General features: G+C 43.1%; 1 protein-coding gene across 2 annotated transcripts in view; it reads left to right on the top strand.

Annotated features, from left to right (window-relative positions):
* Positions 1–20,980, top strand: part of TUBGCP4 (tubulin gamma complex associated protein 4) — a 41,633-nt gene extending 20,653 nt beyond the window's left edge. Inside the window, exons 8-18 of one of the 2 annotated variants that reach the window (XM_039492771.1) lie at positions 2,592–2,757; positions 4,847–4,971; positions 6,149–6,199; positions 8,394–8,499; positions 9,260–9,367; positions 9,658–9,796; positions 11,836–12,013; positions 13,672–13,806; positions 18,632–18,742; positions 19,729–19,868; positions 20,274–20,980. In XM_039492771.1, coding sequence (XP_039348705.1) covers positions 2,592–2,757; positions 4,847–4,971; positions 6,149–6,199; positions 8,394–8,499; positions 9,260–9,367; positions 9,658–9,796; positions 11,836–12,013; positions 13,672–13,806; positions 18,632–18,742; positions 19,729–19,868; positions 20,274–20,286 — 1,272 coding nt within the window. In that variant the 3' untranslated portion in view covers positions 20,287–20,980. Of the gene's footprint in view, positions 1–2,591; positions 2,758–4,846; positions 4,972–6,148; positions 6,200–8,393; positions 8,500–9,259; positions 9,368–9,657; positions 9,797–11,835; positions 12,014–13,671; positions 13,807–18,631; positions 18,749–19,728; positions 19,869–20,273 lie in introns of both variants that reach the window. The other variant, XM_039492770.1, reaches the window with a different exon arrangement.
* Positions 20,981–21,278: the final 298 nt, after the last annotated feature.

The following is a 21,278-nucleotide window of genomic DNA, read 5'->3' on the forward strand; positions in this document are numbered from 1 at the left end:
GTGACTGATCTGAAGTTCCCTGGGTTCTCCTTCTTCCCTTTTTTAAAGATGGGCACTATATTTGCCTTTTTCCAGTCTTCCGGGACCTCCCCCAATCGCCATGAGTTTTCAAATATAATGGCCAATGGCTCTGCAATCACATCAGCCAGTTCCCTCAGCACCCTCGGATGCATATTGGACGATAGTTCTTCAGATCTTCGCGATCACCTTTCTTGTACAGCAAAATGATGTTGGACTTTTTCCAGCTAGAGGGTATTTTTGCATTTCCAAGTAAGACTAAACGGTTGAGCAAGGGTTTACCAGAGGTCTTGGCCTTTAGCTCTTATCTCAGTTGTAAGTCGTCTTTTCCTGGAGCTATTCCTTCCTTCATTTGATAAACAGTATGCCAGACTTTGCTGATGAGGACGAGGAGTATGCGCTCGTTGGTCTCTTGAAGTGTTGGTAGCGTGACATTTATTTGAGACGCGAACCGTTCAGTGTAGAAATCTTTGGAGACCGTTTCCATCCCTGTTCTGTCAATTACTGCTTTTCTGTCCTTGTTCTTCAGCACCATTATTGTCAACTGTTCAGCGTCAATTCCCATTTGCATTTTTTGAGGCTTCTGCAATCTTTAGCAGTCTTTAAGAGCCTTTCATTTCAGTACTTCTCGAAGTCCTCCTTTAGTTTTCTTCTCTAACAAGTTCCTTGTTTCCTCTGAGATTCTTCCCTTTGCTCTTTTTGGTCTTTCTTTCTAGGCTAATTTCATGCATTGCCTTAGCTTAGCAACTGCAATGAGGACTACAGAAACTTTGCTATCTATGAGGCTCCAGTCTTCTTTGGAAATGTTTGCTTTCGGGATTGCCTTGAATATTTTCGGCTGCAGTCTGATTTGCCATCTGTAGCGCTTTTTTTTCCACCTTTTTTGTTGAAGTTGAGCCTCGCTCTGAGCAAGTGATGGTCACCACCGGTGTTGAATGATGGCACTACTGAAATGTCTTGTACGATGCGCCGCTGATCAATCAGAATATAGTCAATCTCGTTCTTATTCTTTGCATTGGGTGCGATCCATGTCCACCTCCTCTTAGCCTTCTTAAACCAGGTGTTATCAATGAACATTTCTTCAGTCTTCGCCAGAGTTGCCAGGCGCTCTCCTCATGGATTCCATTCGCTGATGTCATAACTTCCAGTGAACTTGTCGTCGTCTTTCCCTTTCCGACTGTGGCATTGAAGTCTGCCTTCACAATTGTATATATGGATTTTTGAGCGAGGGTTTCCTCAAGCTCCTGATAGAATTTTTCCACATCATCATCTTCACTTGTGCACAACACTGAATACAGCAAGTAAAGTGTACTGTTATGCAGCCTAGCACAGTATGGCTCTTTGTCCTTCTCTAGCAGTTAGACCGGCAAGGTTTGAGTGTGGTACTGAATTCAAAGTAATGAACTTAGTCCTTTAGCTCAAACAGTAGAGGCCTCTGTTTTAAGATCCAGCATTCCCAGATTCCATTCAGAGGGCTTGACTGGGGCATTGTTACCAAAGTGTGGTGTGTATGGGGATTGCTTAGAAGCAGTAGCAGAGTCAACGTTCTAGTTGATCCAGCCACTAGTGGGAGACTAGAGGGGGACCAAACCACACTTAGGTCCGTCCATCTGTGTGTAAGCTACGCTAAGAGGGATTTAGCCAAAGACAAAAATTATTTCAGTATATTATACAGGAAGTCTGAGAGAACTGGTAAATCTGCACAATCCCGAGGCAGTGAAAGGGCTGTTAAGGAGAATAAAGACTGCAGAGGAGCCTAATGATATCTTTCCCTCAGTCTTCACCACAGACATTGAGATTCCTGCCTGAGGGCTACCTTTTTTCAAATAATAAAAATGAGGCACCCTCAGATTGAGGTATCAGCAGAGGAGAGAGGTATTAGAATGAACTGATAAATTAAGAACAAGTCAGCAGGACTGAGCAGTCTTCATCTAAGAGTGCTGGAGGGACTTGAGAACAGAGTGGCTGAACTGTTAACAAAAATATGTAAATACTTCCTGAAATCAGCTATTAAATTGGAGAACCAGAGACTAACAATTCAGCTCTTTAAAAATGGTACTGAGGTGATCCTTGGATTATGGACCAATGAACCTTACTCATCAGTACCAAGACAACAGGTTGAAATACTGATTAGAGAGAGTTATGAAATATCTAGATTAACATAAGGACAAAAGTAGCACTGCTCTGTTAAGGAAAATCATGCATTTCTACTTTACAGAATTTCTGAATATGTTAACAGAATACTGGATAAAATAGAACGAGTTAATATAGCACTATATTTTCAAAAAAGCCTTTCATATGCAACTATTGAGGAAACAAATTACTGAAGGGGTGAGAGGCTGCTGGCATAGATTAGAAGCAGGCTAAAATACCACTGGAATCAGTTAGACTTACCTGTATCTGAATAATGTAGGGTGGGTTTGCCTTTTTTTCCCCACTCTATTTACATTGGTTTTCCTCTTTTTTTTTTGTCCGATGCACCTTTCTTTCTGTCTGTTCTCCCCAATCCCTCTTTCTGCCTGGCCTTGTGTTTTCTACTGCTTCCCCATTCATCTCCTTGGGGGTTGTGACAGCGCCTGATTGAGGAGGAGAACATGTTAGCACCATCTCTGAAACAGTTTTCTTTGCGAGTGGAAATGTTACCATCATACATTCCTGTGCGGGTTGCTGAGAAAATCCTCTTTGTGGGAGAATCAGTACAGATGTTTGAGAATCAAAATGTGAACCTGACCAGAAAAGGTAGGAAACAACTGCCCCATCAGCTTGTTTACTTGGCTCCTTGCCAGAACTTGGCTGCCCCATGGTCTTTGTTCATTTTAACTGCAGAGTACTTTCCAAAGAGTTGTCATACATCTCTCAATACTATGATCTTTGGTTTGTCTGGACCCAGCTGAGAAGAGTTTTAAATAGTTGGTCCAACTCCAGTGCAAGAACCAGCACTTTCTTTGAACTTACAAGCCATGCTTTGAAGCCATGGAAGTTTGTACTCCCTCCCATTTAGCTCTTAAAGTCGTGGTTATCACAGCAGCCAAGAATGTGTATTCAGCTATTTCTGGCTGACCTACCCTTCAGTGTTTCATAGAGAAAAGCTTGTCTATATCCAGACCAAAGATCCTGCCAAAAGGATGCCCAAATTCCATCTCATCCAGTTCCCTAGTCGTCTTCCCTTCCCATCCCCAAATCGCACAACTTTCCAGCAGAAGCGACATGGCACAAGTTGGATATAAAGAGGCTTAGAGCAACTATCCGTATCCAATCTTGTTAGTGGTATATACTCTGTTCTAGTGCCTTATTGTGTAGAAACCAGTTCTATCAGATGAGGCAAGCTCTCAGAGTTGATGCGATGAATGCTTTCCTCTCTGAGACCTGCCACAGAGCTCCATTCACATTTTCACTCAGCCCTGCTCTCTCAGCTTTGGAGTCGTGCACAGATGCCAGTACAGGGACAGCAGTGGTCATGTGTCCATCCCCCACCCCCAGACAAACGACTTCATAGCTATTAGGACCACATGCAAAAGTTTTTCAGACAATTGGGGAGGCAATAGTTACCCCTGAAACTTTGTAGCACAATTGACTTTGTGGATGCAGTAAAATCTGTACACTATCAAAATCAACAGATCCTTTGCTGGCAAACTTCCTGAATGCCTCCTTCCCGCCCCCCCCCCACCTCACTTCAGCCTCCCTTAATATTTCCTCTTCACCAGAAGTGGACCCCCATCAAGCATCCTTCCTGGAGAGGCTCCCACCTTGGGCTCAGAGGTCTTTATGTGGCGATCCCACTGGGAGTGTACACTGCCACACCCCTGCACAGTATCTCCCTCGCTTATGCCCCTCTGTTCCATCTGAACTATTCCTCAGCCAGTGAGTCAGCTGACACACACACTAGTTTGCCAGCACAAGAGTGTTTGCCACTAGCAGGGACAGTAATAGGTGGCGTGGAGCTGGTAGCTGAGGGGTGGTGAGGAGTGCTGCTACCACCTCTCCCTCAACCCCATCCAGAAGTCCATCCATGGATCACCACCTGGTATTCCTGCTCTGATGATCCACCTGCTGTTCATCAGAGTGAATACTAGCTGGTGAACCATCAGTGTCTCGCCAGCTGAGGTGTGGTGCAGCTGAAGCAGGGGGTTTTATTATTGGTGGGCCAGGGCACTTGCGAGAGTATGGGTGGGGGAGAAGGGGTGGTAGGATCAGAGTCCATTCCTGTGTAAGGGAGATTCTGTGGGGGGCCATTCCCAAAGAGGGCATGGTGTGGAGGGAGGAACAGAATGGGACTTGCAGCCAGCAAACTAAGGAGGTTTGCCAGCTGAGGCAGTTGTCATTGCTGAGCCAGCCAAGATGAGCCTGCATCTGGTTTTGGGTGTGTGGGGGGGAGAGGTGCAATGTAGACACAAAGGCAAACCACTCGATTGTTGGTGCTTCATTCAGTGTTCTTGTGGAGACAAGGCCAAAGACAGTAAGAGAGGGGTTTGGGTTTTAGTTTAGTTGGTCAAAAAATCTGATCTGAGTCCTGGATTGGGATGGAACTAGCAGGAAATGTCATTGCTTGCAGAGTGACAGATGCTTTGCTATTGTGACAGGCAGCTCTGTAGGCTGTCTGGAAATATTCCACTTACCAGATGGCCTAGAGCTATAGGTAAGTAGTATTTGTTGTCCAATGAGTAAGCGACTTTGGGCATGAAGGGCTGGCACAATGTTCCTAGCAATCCACACATACAACCTTCCCAGGCAAAGGCTGCTGAACAGATGTTAATACCTTACCTGGAAAGTATCTTGCTTTTTCGTGCTGTTTTACTTCAGTTCAGATGCTCTTCTCTTTTCTGGGTAGGCTCCATCTTGAAGAACCAGGAAGACACTTTTGCTGCAGAGCTACACCGCCTCAAGCAGCAGCCACTCTTTAGTCTGGTGGACTTTGAGGCTGTGGTTGACTGGATTCGGAGCACCGTTGCTGAGGTAATCCAACATCGGGGGTCCTGGGTCCACAACTCCTACCAGGGGCTTAAACACCTTGGAACCCTGTGCCTCTCCCTTTGCAGCTTAGAAACACCACATGGACCAAGTCTTTTGGGAGGGAATGTGCTTGAGGGGATCCTGACTAGACCCCAAGGATAGCTAGGGACAGAAGCATGAGCCTCTGGAGAGCTCCTTGGTTCTAGAAGACAGGGTGTGTCAGAACCTGCAGAGCAAGTGAGCTTCTGGGGAAGGTGGGACACACCAGAGCTCATGAGGTGAACAGGCATGGAAGGTCCAGGCAGCGGAACTGGAGACTTTACAGGGCTCCTGAGCTTCATGTTGTGTCAATTTTTAGTGAGACAAGGAAATTAATGGACAACTATTGCTTATTTGCTGTGGGAGGAAAAAAAGGCGTTAATGTGTCCACAGACTTCAAAGGTTTTTGACTTCTAAAACTGTACTGAGAGAGAGAGGATAATGCTGGAGGATATGTTTGTTGAATGTAAATTATGATACTGTACTCATTTATTTACAAGATTATATGAAAAGTGAATATTTGAACATTTACCTACCCTCCTTTATTTTTTCATTTCCATACTTTTAAATACTTAGTTAAAATATACATATCAAGGAGAGTTAAAGTCCAAAACACCCTAAGAAGCAACTTTAATGAAGTTTTGTCTGTTAATTATAAAACTTGTCAACAGAGCCCATATCAATGGGAACCTCAAAGGAATAATGTTAGTCCTGCCCTTTTACCCAAGCCATCCCCCTGAGGGAAGTGAATTGGAATAAAGCATTTCCTAGAAGGAGGGATGGAGTTGGTTTGGTAACAGAGTTTGACTCCATTATAATTTGTTATAATAGCTGTTTGTATTTGACTGATACTTAAGAAATCCTGGTTGCAGTTCGCTGCCAGAAGTAATCATGCTGGTGTGAGTTAGAGGGTTCATTAATTAGTAACATGGGCTGCCAGCAAACAGATGCTCCCTCTTCCTATTTTGCCCTAGTATTGGATGGATTCAGTTATATGTAGACCTTTTTTTTTTTTTTTTAACTATGCTCATCATCGTGGTATCCTGAGTGTGGTAGCTAATGTTATGATTGAGTGGGTTCAGTTAAGAACACTGAGTTTGGAGTGCTGGGTTCTGCTGAGCATGTTCTGGTTTCTCCTTAGCACCTATGGAAGCTGATGGTAGAAGAATCAGATTTACTAGGACAACTAAAGGTAATATAACTCTTTCTCTGAAAAAGCTGAAATTGAGAGATTTTTAAATTAGTTCTTTCCTATCCAGTGTCAGCACTCATTTTCTGTGTTTGCCTCCATTGGACAAAGCTGTTCTCCCCTCCTGTATCCTAAAAATGGGAGCACATGGCATGATCTTTCAGGGTCTATGATAGAATCAGAGAAATGTAGGGCTGGGAGGGAGCTCAAAGTCATCAAGCCTAGTCCCCTGCACTGAGGCAGGACCGAGTAAATCTAGACCATTCCTGACAGATATTTGTCTAACCCAGGAGTTCTCAAAGTTCATTGCACCGTGATCGCCTTCTGACAACAAAAATTACTACACGACCCCAGGAGTGGGGGACTGAAGCCTGAGCCACCCATCCGAGCCCCATGGCTTCGGCTTTAGTCGTGGGCCACAGCAAGTCTAATGCCAGCCCTGATGACCCCATTAAAACAGGGTCGTGACCCACTTTGGAGTCCCAACCCACAGTTTGAGAACTGCTGGTAACCTGTTCTTAAAAATCTCCAATGATGGGAATTCCACAACTTCCCTTTGAAGCCTGTTCCAGAATTTAACTACCATTACGCTTAGAAGGATTTTCCTAATATTTAACCTAAATCTCCCTTGGTTCAGATTAAGGCCATTACTACTTGTCCTACCTTCAATGGACATGAAGAACAATTGATCACCATCCTCTTTATAAACAGCCTCTCGTGTATTTGAAGACTACTTCCCACCACACCAAATCTTCTTTTCTCAAGACTAAACTTGACCAGTTTTTTTTTTTTAACCTTTTTAACCTTTCCTCACATCATGGACCGTGAAATCTGGTCTTTTGTGTACTTTTACCCTATGCTATACGGATTTCATGGGGGAAACCAGCATTTTTCAAATTGGGTTCCTGACCCAAAAGGGAGTTGTAGGGGAGTCACAGGGTTATTTTAGGGGGGTTGTGGTATTGCCACCCTTACTTCTGCACTGCCTTCAGAGCTGGGCTCCCGGCTAGTAGCCGCCACTCTCCAGCTGCCCATCTCTGAAGGCAGCGCCACCACCAGCAGCAGTGTAGAAGTAAGGGTAGCAGTACTGCAACCCTCCCCTCTTCCCCCCCCCCGCCCACTCCTTCTGGGGTAAGGAACCCTACAGTTAGAATACTGTGAAATTTCAGATTTAAATAGCTGAAATAATGAAATTTGATTTTTTTAAATCCTATGACTGTGAATTTGGTAGGGCTCTACTCACGGATAAGGTTTAGAAAACCTGATCATTTTTGTTGCTATCCTCTAGCCTCTCTCCAATTTTTCCACATCTTTCCTAAAGTGTGGCTCCCAGAACTGGACACACTGCTCCAGGTGAGGCCTCACCAGGGCTGAGAAGAGCAGGACAATTATCTTCCATGTTTCACATACAACACTCCTGTTATTACACCCCAGAATATCAGCCTTTTTCACAGCTGCATCACATTGATTCATATTCAGTTTGTGATGCATTATAACCCCAGATTCTTTTTAGCAATACTACCACCTAGCCAGTTATTCTCCATTTCATAGTTGTGCATTTGATTTTTTCTTCCTAAGTGCAGTACTTCGCACTTGTCTTTATTGAATTTCATTTTGTTAATTTGAGATTAATTCTCTAATTTGTCATTGTTTTGGATTCTAATCCTGTCCTCCAAAGTGTTTGCACTTCCTCCCAGGTTGGTGTCATCAGCAACTTTTATAACCATACTCTCCACTCCATTATCCAAGTCATTAATGAAAATATGGAAGAGTTCCAGAACCAGGACTGAACCCTGTGGAACCCCAGTAGATGTGTCCTTCCAGTTTGACAGCAAACCATTGATAACTACTTTAAGTATGGTCTTTCAACTAGTTGCGCACTCGCCTTATAGTAATTTTATCTAGACCACGTTTCCGTATGAGTCATTCTCTAGGATTCACCCGTGTGTGTGTTTTGCAATCTGCATCTTGGAGAGATGGCAAGACACCACAGACCTTTGGGACATAAGATGGATTCTTCCCAAAACCAGAAATCCTGCTCTGGAGATTCAGGTTGTACAGCTTCTCTTGAAAATGGTACAAACTGCAGTCTGTCCAGTAATGAAAGCAGATACTATAAACCAGGAAAGGTAAGTGGGGATTTTATAATTTCTGTTCAACTCTTTAGAGTTTTGAATTTAAATGTTTTTCTTCACAGATTATTAAGGATTTTTATCTATTGGGGAGAGGAGAATTGTTCCAGGCCTTCATAGACACTGCACAGCACATGTTAAAAACCCCACCCACAGCTGTAACTGAACATGGTGAGTAGTCATCATTCAGTTGCCAAGACCTGCTCACTCTGCCCACTGTGGCAAGAGGACAGCGAGCCCTGCCCAGCACAGCAAGTGTGAGACTCATTCAGTTGTGTGCTAGTGCTAGTGCTAGTGCTCAAGTGTGAGACTCAAGCAATCACCAAGGATGAACCTGTATTTTCCCACTGCAGCATGCAGCTGTCTTAACATTGCTCTGGATAGTCTCCATGACATCAGAGCTAAGCAGATGTAGGTGGCAGTGTGCTGAAGAGAACAATCCTGCACTGTCCAAGGAGTAAGATCAACTAAATGGGATCTAAAAGGACTTTTCCTTCTCTTATATTGGTCATTTACCAAACAATTGCCTAGCCATTTGGTAAATTACTTTGCAAACACAAGCAGGTCATTTCTTTGGATTAGTGCACAGGGAGAGGAAGCTGCCATCTTGGCATATAGAAGCACCCCCTTGTCATCATCTTTAAGAAGTAATGCGGTTGCCGAATTAGAATGTAGAATGTCATACAGACTGGCCATCCCTTCATGACTCTGTCAAGTATCCCATGTGGTAGGGTAGGTCAGTGTTCCAAAGCTGAGGCAGGAAATCATTGAGAGGGATGGGAACTAGTTGCAATTTAGAACATTGCTTTTGAGTCCCAGCATGAGCTACTAAGGACTGAGTAGAATTCTCAGCTTCTAGCCCTGTAGCAACTCTGTGGTTGTCAGTTGAACCTTGATGCTCTCTTTGACATTCATGCTCTTTCCCTATCAGATGTCAATGTTGCGTTCCAGCAATCTGCCCACAAGGTGTTGCTAGATGATGATAACCTCCTTCCATTGCTCCACCTTACCATTGAGTATCATGGAAAGGAGCATAAAGGTATTGACTTGTGCCTGCTTGCTAAGGGTGGGGACAGTGGTGCTGGCCTGCTTCAGTCTCTCTATTCATACTGCAGACTTTTAGGATTAAGAAATCTTAACTGTGTAAGCTCCCTCTCCTCTTTTGCCTTCATGACTCAGAAGTTTCTCCTTCCCCACACCACATTGTACCTTTGGATGCCCTGCCACTGCTGCCTCTCCTCATTCAGTCCCTCCCTCCTTTCCAGATTTGTCTCCCCCCACTAAAAATCTATACACGGGTTATAGTTCAGCAACTCCATTCTTTTCCAGATGCTTCTCAAGCTCGTGAAGGGCCTTCCCGGGAGTTATCTCCCCGTGAAGCCCCCACGTCTGGTTGGGCAGCTCTGGGACTCTCTTATAAAGTGCAGTGGCCATTGCACATCCTCTTCACTCCTGCTGTCTTGGAGAAGTGAGTACCCGATCCTTGTCTGTTCACATAGGCATCCCACCTCTGAAGTTTCAGGCATGCTGTGATGCTCTATCCTTCACACTGAATGAAGGAAAAAAGCTTCATTGCCTTTGTCTGCTCTCCAAATTATTCGTTGTAACTTACATTATGGCTACTTGTTGCTGATGTTATGGTGAGTGCGGTAAGGTACTGCTAGATTTGCTTCTCCCTCAAAAATGTGTCCATCTACAGCTCTACTCCTTCCTCCTCAGGGTGAAACTCCTGCAGAGCACTAACAGAAAACCCCTGTAGCCTGATAGGTGTATCCATTGGTTGATAAAGGTTCAGTCTCCTGAGTGGCTACAGCATCAAGAAAGTTATTCCCAGTATCATTAGACCTGAGGCGCACATGAGAAACTATTGCAATTTATCACATCCACTAAGCAGCTAAATAGTCCTACAAACACTGAAATACAACAGCAGATTGAGTGAAGTGTTTAACCCTGTAACTGGCATCAGATCTCCTGCTGGGGAACCCTGGAGTGTCAGTCGTGATCTCCTCCTCCTCCTCATCTTCATTGTCATCACCACCACCAGTGGGTCTCGTTTTGGCATCTCCCAAGGAACACAGGCTGAGATACAGCTTTTATAATGTGTAATGCTGATGCCCACTTGGGTTCATATACATTTATGAAGGTTTCATCTATATTTTATCTGTTTCCATACCCCATTAAATTTGGGATGCCCCATTTTCCATAGGTTAACTTTTTAGTTCCTTTTATACCCATTAACATTTACATTACTCAATCACTATAACAACTTGTGGTTAGCACTTTACTGACACCCTATGTCTGCAAAAATCCCCCAAATACTCTAACTGGCACATGGCAATATATATTTCCTAAATATCAGCAGTTAACACTGCTGTTCCTGTGAGTGTTTCATCTTGTGACAGGGTAACTCAGGGGTAAGGTTGCATTTTAGTCACTGATATTTTTAGTAAAAGTCACGGACAGTAAACAAAAATTCACATCCCTTGACCTGTCCATTACTTTTACTAAAAATACCAGTGAATAAAACTTGGGGGGGGGCCTTCCCGGGGGCCCCATGGGTGCAGGGGGAGGGTGTGGGGCAGTGGCACATGGCCTGGGACCCCCCCGCTGGTGCTGGAGGGGAGTGGTTGGCGGGGATGGCAGGCTCCCTACCTAGCTCCGTGCCTCTCTTCCCCTCTTCCCCCCCAGCAGCAGAGTTTGGGTGTGGGAAGGCGCAGGGGATGGGGTGAAGAGGGCTCTGGGTGGTGCTTACCTGGGGGGCTCCCCAGAGGTGGTGACATCCCCCTTACTCAGGTGGAGGCACTGCCCTTGCAGCTCCCATTGACTGGGAACCGCAGCCAATAGGAGCTGTGAAGCCAGCGCCACGCCTCTGCCTAGCAGCTGAGTGAGGGGGATGTCGCCACCTCCGGGGAGCCCCCCAGGTAAGTGCCACCCAGAGCCCTCCTCACCCCGTCCTGTGCCCCCCACCCCCTCCCACACCCAAACTCTGCTGCAGGGGGGGGTGGGGGAGCAGTGGCATAAGACTGCCCCAGCAGCGACTGGTGCATCTAGTGCAGGGGCTGCCCCGAGCCAGGTGCAGAGGTCACGGAGGTCATGGAAAGTCACAGAATCTGTGACCAACCTGCAGCCTTACTCATCGGTTAGCTACTCATGTCAGTCTATTTCTAAGCCTGAGGCCTTGTTTGACTAAGCTAAATATCTTGCAGGCCTGAGGCCAGTAGGCTCTGGGTTACAACATTAATAAATACTTACATTTCACCTCTGTATCCTCAATATTCCTGTGTTTGTTTTTTATTATTATTGGCTACACCCTGAGTTCAGTACCACTAAGGACGACAAAACATTTCTATTTACAGGGCTGGGCCATGCCCCCACCTGTTCTGTATGTTGCTGTTCAGCTCTCCTCCTTTGTCTCATGTCCATGTTCCAACCTTTGTCTGGTGTGGGACTTGAGCTCTAAGGAAGCCTTTCTTTTTCTTGAATGGTTGATATTTGTCTTGGCTGCAGATACAACGTTGTATTCAAATACCTGCTGAGTGTGCGGCGGGTCCAGGCTGAGCTGCAGCACTGCTGGGCTCTCCAGATGCAGCGCAAGCACCTGAAGTCCAACAGAACTGATGCCATCAAGTGGCGTCTGAGGGATCACATGGCCTTCCTTGTGGATAATCTTCAGTACTATCTGCAGGTCGGGTGCAGAAGAGGATGTGGTGTGCCATTTAGGCAGATAAACAGGAAGAGGGAAATGAAGGGGAGGCACTGAGCAGGCATCTAAATCCTCTACAGCAAAACTCAGATTATACCACACACTATCTTTTCCTGGGGAGTTTGCTTGCAGGCTGTAGGGAGAATGGTGGATAGGATGGGGCAAATGAGGACTTAAAAGTGCAAAGCAAGAGCTATTAATTACTGAGCTGAGGGACCAGGGACCATCTTAAAGCTTGTGGTCTCGTGAGCCAGCAGAGCAGTAAGTGAATGCTATGCAGGAATTCCAGCTTTCCAGTGATACCTAGTGTTCATATATCAGAGAGGGAGCCGTGTTAGTCTGGATCTGTAAAAGCAACAAAGAATCCTGTGGCACCTTATAGACTAACAGACGTTTTGCAGCATGAGCTTTCGTGGGTGAATACCCACTTCTTCACCCACGAAAGCTCATGCTGCAAAACGTCTGTTAGTCTATAAGGTGCCACAGGATTCTTTGTTGCTAGTGTTCATAGGTGGTGGTTGATACCATCCTGCCTTTCTCGCCTTCAAATTCAGCCACAGCCTGAGTTCAGTGGTTGCTGTTTTGAGCATTGTTAGAAACAATGCCGTAAACCTAGTTTTCAGCCTGTGGTCCATGAACCTCTGGGGTCCGCAGACTGTGTCTGAGGAGTCTTCAGAAGTGTCTTTACCATAGAACAGTGATTTTCAACCTGTGTGGACCCACAGACTATGTTAAAGTTTTCCAAAAGTCTGCACCTCCATTTGAAATTTTTAAGGGGTCTGCAAAGGATAAAAGGTTGAAAACCACTGCTCTAAACATCTGAGCTTGAAACTGCAGTTTTCAAAGGGTAAAAATTTAACTTCTAGTTGCCAGAATTTTGTGAGGTTATTGGCTGTTAAAATCACACTGGCGCTGTGCAACGAAAGTGGAAGCATGAGGGGTGAACAAGACAATGATAGAAGCAAACTGATTCTGAAGGGCAAAAAACTTTGTTTTTTTGTTGAATATTAACTATATAAAAAGTGTCACAAACCTTAAAAGAAAATGACTATTAAACTCTGCCTTCAAGTGATAGTTAAACTGAAAAAAATATTTAACTTCCCCAACCTTGTAGCTGATATTTTCTCCAATTAGCTTAATTGGGCAGTCTCAGTGCCTCTTGCATGTGGACACAGGGACTCCTAATGACAACAGTATGGGACGCAGGTTGGCTTCCAGAATTTGGGTGAGAGCTACAAAGGGCCAAATTAACTTTGTTTTGTGAAATTCTTTAAATGTTACATAATTAACTAAAAGATTGAAAAAATAAATTGCTAACCGTGCTTTAGAATCCAATATTTCATGGTTTGCCAGTAGGAAAAAAGTGGGTGAGAATTAAAATATTTAACAGTTTGAAAGGTGTGAGAACTTTAAACTGTTTTTTAGAAATTTTGGGGCAGGGAGGATTAGGGGGAGGGCAGAAAATGGTCCATTTTTGACAAGCTCTACCAGTAAATCACAGATCTTAGATTAAGGTTCAGAGTCATCTGAGGTATGGCACTCCTGAGATTTTTCTAGCTCTTCAGGCTAGGTAGAGATGGAATTGTGCCCAGCAGGTAAGGAAGAGTGGTACTAATGAGATTTCTGTACCTGCCTATCAGGTGGATGTGCTGGAGTCTCAGTTCTCACAGCTTCTGCTACAGATAAACTCCACTCGGGATTTCGAGAGCATCCGATTGGCTCATGATCACTTCTTAAGTAACCTGTTGGCTCAATCCTTCATCCTGCTCAAACCTGTAAGTAGATTTTGCTCTCTGGTTCTTTTCCACAAGATACCCTAGGGGTTTTATATTCCATTGTGAATAGATTTGATATACCAATAACATTTTCCATATTCATATAGATAAGGTCAGAAGGGACCACTGTGATCATCTGTGACCTCCTGCATAACTAATTCCTGTTTGGACTGAAGCATCTCTTTTAGAAAAACATCCAATTTTGATTTTAAAATTTCCTGGGATGGAGAATCCACCATAATCCTTGATATGTTGTTCTAGTGGTCAATGATCCTGACTAAGTTACCTTATTTCTAGTTTGAATTTATCTAGCTTCAACTTCCTGCAACTGGATCTTGTTATACCTTTTGTTTTGTCTGCTAGATTGAAGAGGCCATTATCAAAGTTTTGTTCTCCTATATACTTAGACTGTAATCAAGTTGCCCCCTAACCTTCTGTTTGAGGAGCTAAATAGATTAAGCTCCTTCAGTCTTTCGCTATAAAGGCATATTTTTCAATCCTTTAACGGCTCATCTCTGCACGCTCTCCAATTTGTCAATCTCCTTGAATTGTAGACACCAGAACTGGGCACAGTATTCCAGCAGCTGTTGCACCAGTGCCAAGCACAAGGGTAACATAACCTGTCTACTCCTACTCAATATTCCCATTTATTCATTCAGTGATTGTATTAGCTGTTTTGGCCCTAGTGTTGCACAGAGAGCTCGTGTTCAGCTGCTTATCCAAGATGCTCCCCAAATCTTTTTCAGAATCACAGCTTCCCAGGATAGAGTCTCCCATTGTGTAAATAGGGCCTATGTTCTTTGTTCATAGATGTCTACATTTGCATTTCATCATATTGAAATGCTTATTATTTGCTTGCATCCAGCTTACCAAGATGTTCAGATCACTATCAGTGATCTGTCCTCTTCCTTATTTACGACTCCCCCAGTCTTTATCATCTACAAACTAAGTTTTTCTTTTAGGACAATCACTCATAAAATTGTTAAACAGGGTAGGGCTAAGAACTGATTCCTGCAGAGCTCCACTGGAAACACATCTGCTCGATTATTATTCCCTGTTCAGTTACATTCTGAGACCTTGCAGTTAGCCAGTTTTTAATCCATTTAATGTGTGCAATGTTGATTTGTATCTTTATAGTTTTTTAATCAAAATGTTGTGTAGTACCAAGTCAAATGCCTTACAGAAGTAAAAGGTAACAGTGCTGATATAATCTACTTAATCAACCAAACCTGTTATCTCAAAAAACATACCAAATTAGTTTGACAGGATCTGTTTCCCATGAACCCATGTTTATTGGCACTAATTATATTACCCTCTTTTAATTATTTTTATTAAAGGAGTTCCATAACAACCATTCCATTATTTTGACCAGGATCAATATCAAGTCATCCCATTTACTCTTTATAAATACTGGCACATTTACTTTCTTTCTGTCCTGTGGAACATCACCAGTGTTCCAAGACTTAATGAAAATCAAAATTAATGGTCCAGAGAGCTCCTCAGCCTTCTTAACTTGCAATTATGTGTGTTTTATAATCTGGACGTATTTATTTAAAAATGACTTAAAGCAGATAATATACTCCTGAGTTACTGTTAGAATGGAAAAGATTTCATCACCATATGATATGATTACATCTGGCTTGTTCTCAAATATGGAACAAAAATATCCATATTGAACACTTCTGCTTTTTCTTCAGGGACAATTCTACTATGTCCATCTAGTAATGGACCAAAAGACCATTTAGGATTTTTTGTCCTTCCTAATATACTTTTAAGGACAAGAAAAAGGAATCTAACACTGCTGGCCATATATTTCTACTTGTGTTCTTTTGCTTCCCTTACCAATTTTCTACAATTCCTAGCTTCTACTTTATATTCATTTCTATCAACTTCCCCTTTTTTCCCTTTGTAATTTATCACTGCTTTCACTTCCCTTCTAAGCCATGTTTTTGGTGGTGGTTGTTTTTGGTTTTTTTAATCAATGGAGTCTTTTTTTCCCTCAATTGTGGGTTTTGGGGCATCTAGTAAAGTTCAACTTATTCCCCCTTTTTTGTGCAAATTCTCTCAACTGATATGTCTCATAATTGTACCCAGGTTTGTGAAACTGGCTCTCTTAAAGTGCCACGTTATATTTTACTGGTTTGGACTTCATTTATTATGTGCAAATAGTATGAGCAAGTTGTCATTTACACTTATGCAACCACTAAATTTTATCAGTTCCTCTGTCAACATGAGGTCTAATATAGAATTTTCCTGTGTTGGGTGCATCATTGCATGAGATGGAAAATTGTCATCTATACTTTTTAGGAAGGTCAAGGACATTTTAATACTGGTAGCATGAGACTTCCATCCTGTTGCTCAGATTGAAGTCCTAGCTAGGGTTATCCTGCTCTTTAATGTAATGTGGTGGTCTGCATCATATACCTACTAATACCCCATCTTACGTTTTATCTGTAAGCATTCAATATCATTGGCTTCAGTGACTTGGAAACAGGGGTTTCCATTTTTTGACAGAGTGCCCTCTCCCCTATGCTGTCCTTCCTAAATAGTGATTTTAACATTCCCATCACGCAAGTCTACGTGGTTTCAGTAATACTACATAGGTCTAATTTATGCTCATAAATGAACAATTCCAATTCCTCTTATTACCCAGGCTGCTAGCAATGGACAGTGGAAGTACATTTTCTAGTATCTTGTATAGTCCAGTTTTAAACCTCTACGATGATAGGGCCCCCATTACTTCCTTTCTGAGAGTATAAAAACATAAGAGAGTCTTATGTAAGATCCCAGATGTGATCACCCCAAAGCCTCATATAGGGAAACTGGCACCTTATTTCTTAGGACCTGTTGCTTCCTTGTATGTAGCCCAAAATTGTAATAGCCTGTTTTGCTGCTGTGTTTTATTTCACACACTTATATTATGGTATTCTAGGTTTCTCCCTGGCTTTGAGTATCTTGGTTTGATTGTATTTCAGTAGAGGTATTAGCTGCTTTCCCCCCCCACAGCATTTATAGCCAGATGGGACCTTAGATCTACCCTAACCTCTGACATATATTGGAAGCCACAGTTTCACCCAGTTACCCTTCATTGAGCCTGCTAACTTATTTGACTAAAGCAAGTTTTCCAGAAAAGCACCAGGCTGGATCTAAAGACAGCAAGAGAATGACAATCATTGTTTAAAAAAATTGTGCTTTCGTCCCAAGCTGAATTCTACAAAACTGGGTGATGGGGCAACAGAATGGCAGATGAAATTCAATGTTGATAAATGCAAAGTAACACACATTGGAAAACATAATCCCAACTGTACATATAAAATGATTGGGTCTAAATTAGCTGTTACCACTCAAAAAAAAAAAAAGATCTTGGAGTCATTGTGAATAGTTCTCTGAAAGCATCCACTCAGTGTGCAGCAGTCAAAAAATCCAAACAGAATGTTGGGAATCATTAAGAATGGGATAGATAGTAAGACAGAAAATATATTGCCTCTATATAAATCCATGGTGCGCCCACATCTTGAATACTGCATGCAGATGTGGTCACCCCATCTCAAAAAAGATATATTGGAATTGGAAAAGGTTCAGAAAAGGGCAACAAAAATGATTAGGGGAATGGAACAGCTAAGGGGGCATAGAATAGAGGTCCATAAAATCATGATTGGTGTGGAGAAAGTAAATAAGGAAGTGTTGTTTACGCCTTCTCATAGCACAAGAACTAGGGATCACCAAATGAAATTAATAGGCAGCAGGTTTAAAACAAAAGGAAGTATTTTTCCACACCATGCACAGTCAACCTGTGGAACTCCTTGCCAGAGGATGTTGTGAAGGCCAAGACTATAACAGGGTTCAAAAAAGAACTAGGTTAATTGAGGATAGGTCCATCAATGACTGTTAGCCAGGATGGGCAGGGATGGTGTCCCTAGCCTCTGTTTGCCAGAAGTTGGGAATGGGCAACAGGGGATGGATCACTTGATGATTCCCTGTTCTGTTCATTCCCTCTGGAGCACCTGGCATTGGCCACTGTCGGCAGACAGGACACTGGTCTACATGGACCTTTGGTCCGACACAGTCTGACTGTTTTTAAGGTTCTTATTTTGCTTATTCATGCCCAAGTTTCTAGTCTTCCTTTGTCTCCTTTTCAGATCATTAGTGCTTCCTAGGTGACTCAGCAGGGAATCATATCTATCTCCCTAATATTTTTCTGTTAGACTCCCTAACAGATTGTAAAAAGTGAATTTTAAAAGTCAGTGACCCTATTTATGCTGTTTTCTTTTTGTGTTTCTCTCACTTTGGATGAAAATCTTTCAGGCTTTTATTGCTACGTTTGTGTTTCAAACACCTGCAGTGGATCGTTTGTTTAAAAATTGTTTTCGCTCGCATTTTAAATTGTGGCAGCATGTCTCATTTGTACAAAACCCTCAAATGTTAGGCTACATTTAAGCTGTGTCCCTTCAACTTTATTAGTATGATTTTAGATTATCAGCTTTCTAAATAAGAAAAGTTTGATTCAAAATATTCCATATTACAGTGCTGAAGTGTCCTAATTTTAAAAGAGGTTATGTGTAGAAGTAGTGGGCTCCCTGTTCATGGCTTTAAGGAAAGGAAGGGGTGAGAAAGTGGAAGAAGTTGAAATTTATAAAAGGTATTGGAGGGAGGGCAGCAAATGACACTATGCTACGTTTCTCCTCCTCATAGGATATTCCTGCTGTTTTTAAATAGTCAGGTCAAGCAAGACCCAATGAACCAATGTGGGAAAATGCCCTCTCATTGGCTCTGTTTTTGGCATCTAATTTTAAAATTGCTTTGTTATGACTTACTCTCTCTGCAGGTTTTCCATTGCCTGAATGAAATCCTGGATCTCTGTCACAGTTTCTGTTCTCTGGTCAGTCAGAATTTGGGCCCATTGGATGAGCGTGGAGCTGCACAGCTGAGCATCCTGGTAAAGGTGAATCTTTGTCCATCCAGGTCCTCTCCTCCTTTCTGCTTTTGAGTCTCAAGGTCTGCCCTGTTGTATCAAACACTAGAATGTCATGGACCTAATCATCATCATAGGATCTAATCACATCAGCCATACCATCAGGCGCTCATTCACCCGCACATCTACCAATGTGATATGCCATCATGTGCCAGCAATGTCCCGCTGCCATGTACATTGGCCAAACCGGACAGTCTCTCCGCAAAAGAATTAATGGACACAAATCTGACATCAGGAATCATAACACTCAAAAACCAGTAGGAGAACACTTTAACCTGTCTGGTCATTCAATGACAGACCTGCGGGTGGCAATTTTGCAACAGAAACGCTTCAAAAACAGACTCCAACAAGAAACTGCTGAGCTGGAATTGATATGCAAACTAGATACAATCAGCTTAGGTTTGAATAGGGATTGGGAATGGCTGAGCCATTAGATTCAATGTTTGTATCTCCCCTTGTAAGTATTCTCACACTTCTTATCAAACTGTATGGACTGGGCTATCTTGATTATCACTTCAAAAGTTTTTTTCTTACTTAATTGGCCTCTCAGAGTTGGTAAGACAACTCCCACCTTTTCATGCTCTCTGTATGTGTATATATATCTCCTCAATATATGTTCCATTCTATGCATCCGAAGAAGTGGGCTGTAGCCCACGAAAGCTTATGCTCAAATAAATTTGTTAGTCTCTAAGGTGCCACAGGTACTCCTGTTCTTTTTGCAGATACAGACTAACACGGCTGCTACTCTGAAACCTGTTAGAATGTCCTGGGGGAAATAGCTAGCTTACCTTACAGTGGAGATGGCACAGTGTCACGTTGCTGTCAAAGGCCACTTGTATCTGGAAGGAAATGTCATTGTAGGTCCTTGAAAAATTGTTTTGGCATCAGTGAGGGTCAGAAAGCCACAGTAACCTTAGCATCCTCTTGTTTTGATCTTCTGTAACTTGCAGGGCTTCAGCCGTCAGTCCTCTCTCCTCTTCAAGATTCTCTCCAGCGTTCGCAACCACCAGATAAACTCTGACTTGGCTCAGCTGCTGCTCCGCCTGGACTACAACAAATACTACACCCAGGCTGGCGGGACCTTGGGCAGGTAGGAATATGCAGCACTGAAGCCCATAAGGGCATCAGGCTTGGTGGTAGCAGCAACTCTGCTTTCTGAGGTTACTGAAACAAAGTGGATTAACTAATTCTTGGTGATTTTTATTAAGAGATTCTGTTGTGGGAGGGCTTGGTAATTTTCCATCTGGGCCCAAAATTATTTATATCAAAAGGCTCAAATGGGCATTACATGGACTAAAGTGCTGCCATGTGATGGGGCCAGTGGGTCTGAATTAGTGCCATTCACCATAGCTACTACTAAGTACATTTACTTTGGGATCAATGCAAGCTATCCACCATGTGGTGTTCGCTGATCACTGGAGCCATCTACCCACTTGCATGGAGGGAATTTCTTAGGGTATGTAATTAATGGTGTGTCTTTCCTCCTCTCTTGCAGTTTTGGGGTTTGAGCACTGAGACTCGTTTTTCTGGCTGAGAACTAGTGCACACACGATGCAGCAAGGACAACAACTGCTGCTGCAGTGCATGTATATGGCCATTGGCCCTGTTCCTAGGGAATTTGCATTTTCCTGGCCAAATCCTTCTCAATAGCTGTTTATATTCAGTCATTGCCAGGATATCAGTATCTTCTGGAAAAAATTAATGGGGAGAATGTCTCATGCAGTCAGTGCTCCTAGTGACTGCAGGGAGCCATTCCACTCATTGAACACAGCAGTGAGCACAGGCTCCTGTGGCATTTCTGTATCCCTGCTGTACTTCATGCCTGGTGTCATTTTCTGAAGAGGAGGAAATGCAAGATCAGAGCTTCTCCTACCTCTTCAGCCAAACTGTTAACCTTTGCCACTAGGGAAGCACAGAGAGATAAGTATCCTACTAAATGCCTGTGTATGGTAAAAGGATCCAACTGTATGCATAGGGTTCAGTTTGTACAATAAATCGTTTTACAGTTGCCATGTTCTCAGATTCAAACAAATCTGCAGGTATGTCTGATGCAGCAGGAAGAAATCACAGGAATTGAGTTGTAGGTGTACATTGCTGTAATGCCGGATTAGGCAGCTAACAGTGTCTATGCAGCCTAAGGTTTGTGCAGATGCACAGTGGACTTTGTTTGAGCAAGAGAGAAGTATGCAAGCTCGCTCTTTCTGTGAAAAGAGAATTTATCTTAACCCAAGGAGAGGTAACGGTGGTGGTGTGGTTAGGTCTAAAAGCACCCCTGTTCTCACTTTCAGGTGACATGAACAAGCAGCAGGCAGTCTTCTCTCCTGCAAATGTGAACAGAGTTGTTTGTCTGAGCAATTGGCTGAACAAGAAGTAGGACTGAGTGGACTTGTAGGTGCTAAGGTTTTACATTGTTATTTTTGAATGCAGGGGATTTTTGTATATAATTCTACATTTGTAAGTTCAACTTTCATGATAAAGAAATTGCACTACAGTACTTGTA

Source organism: Mauremys reevesii, linkage group 10, assembly GCF_016161935.1.
Source record: "Mauremys reevesii isolate NIE-2019 linkage group 10, ASM1616193v1, whole genome shotgun sequence".
NCBI classification, from domain to species: Eukaryota; Metazoa; Chordata; order Testudines; family Geoemydidae; genus Mauremys; species Mauremys reevesii.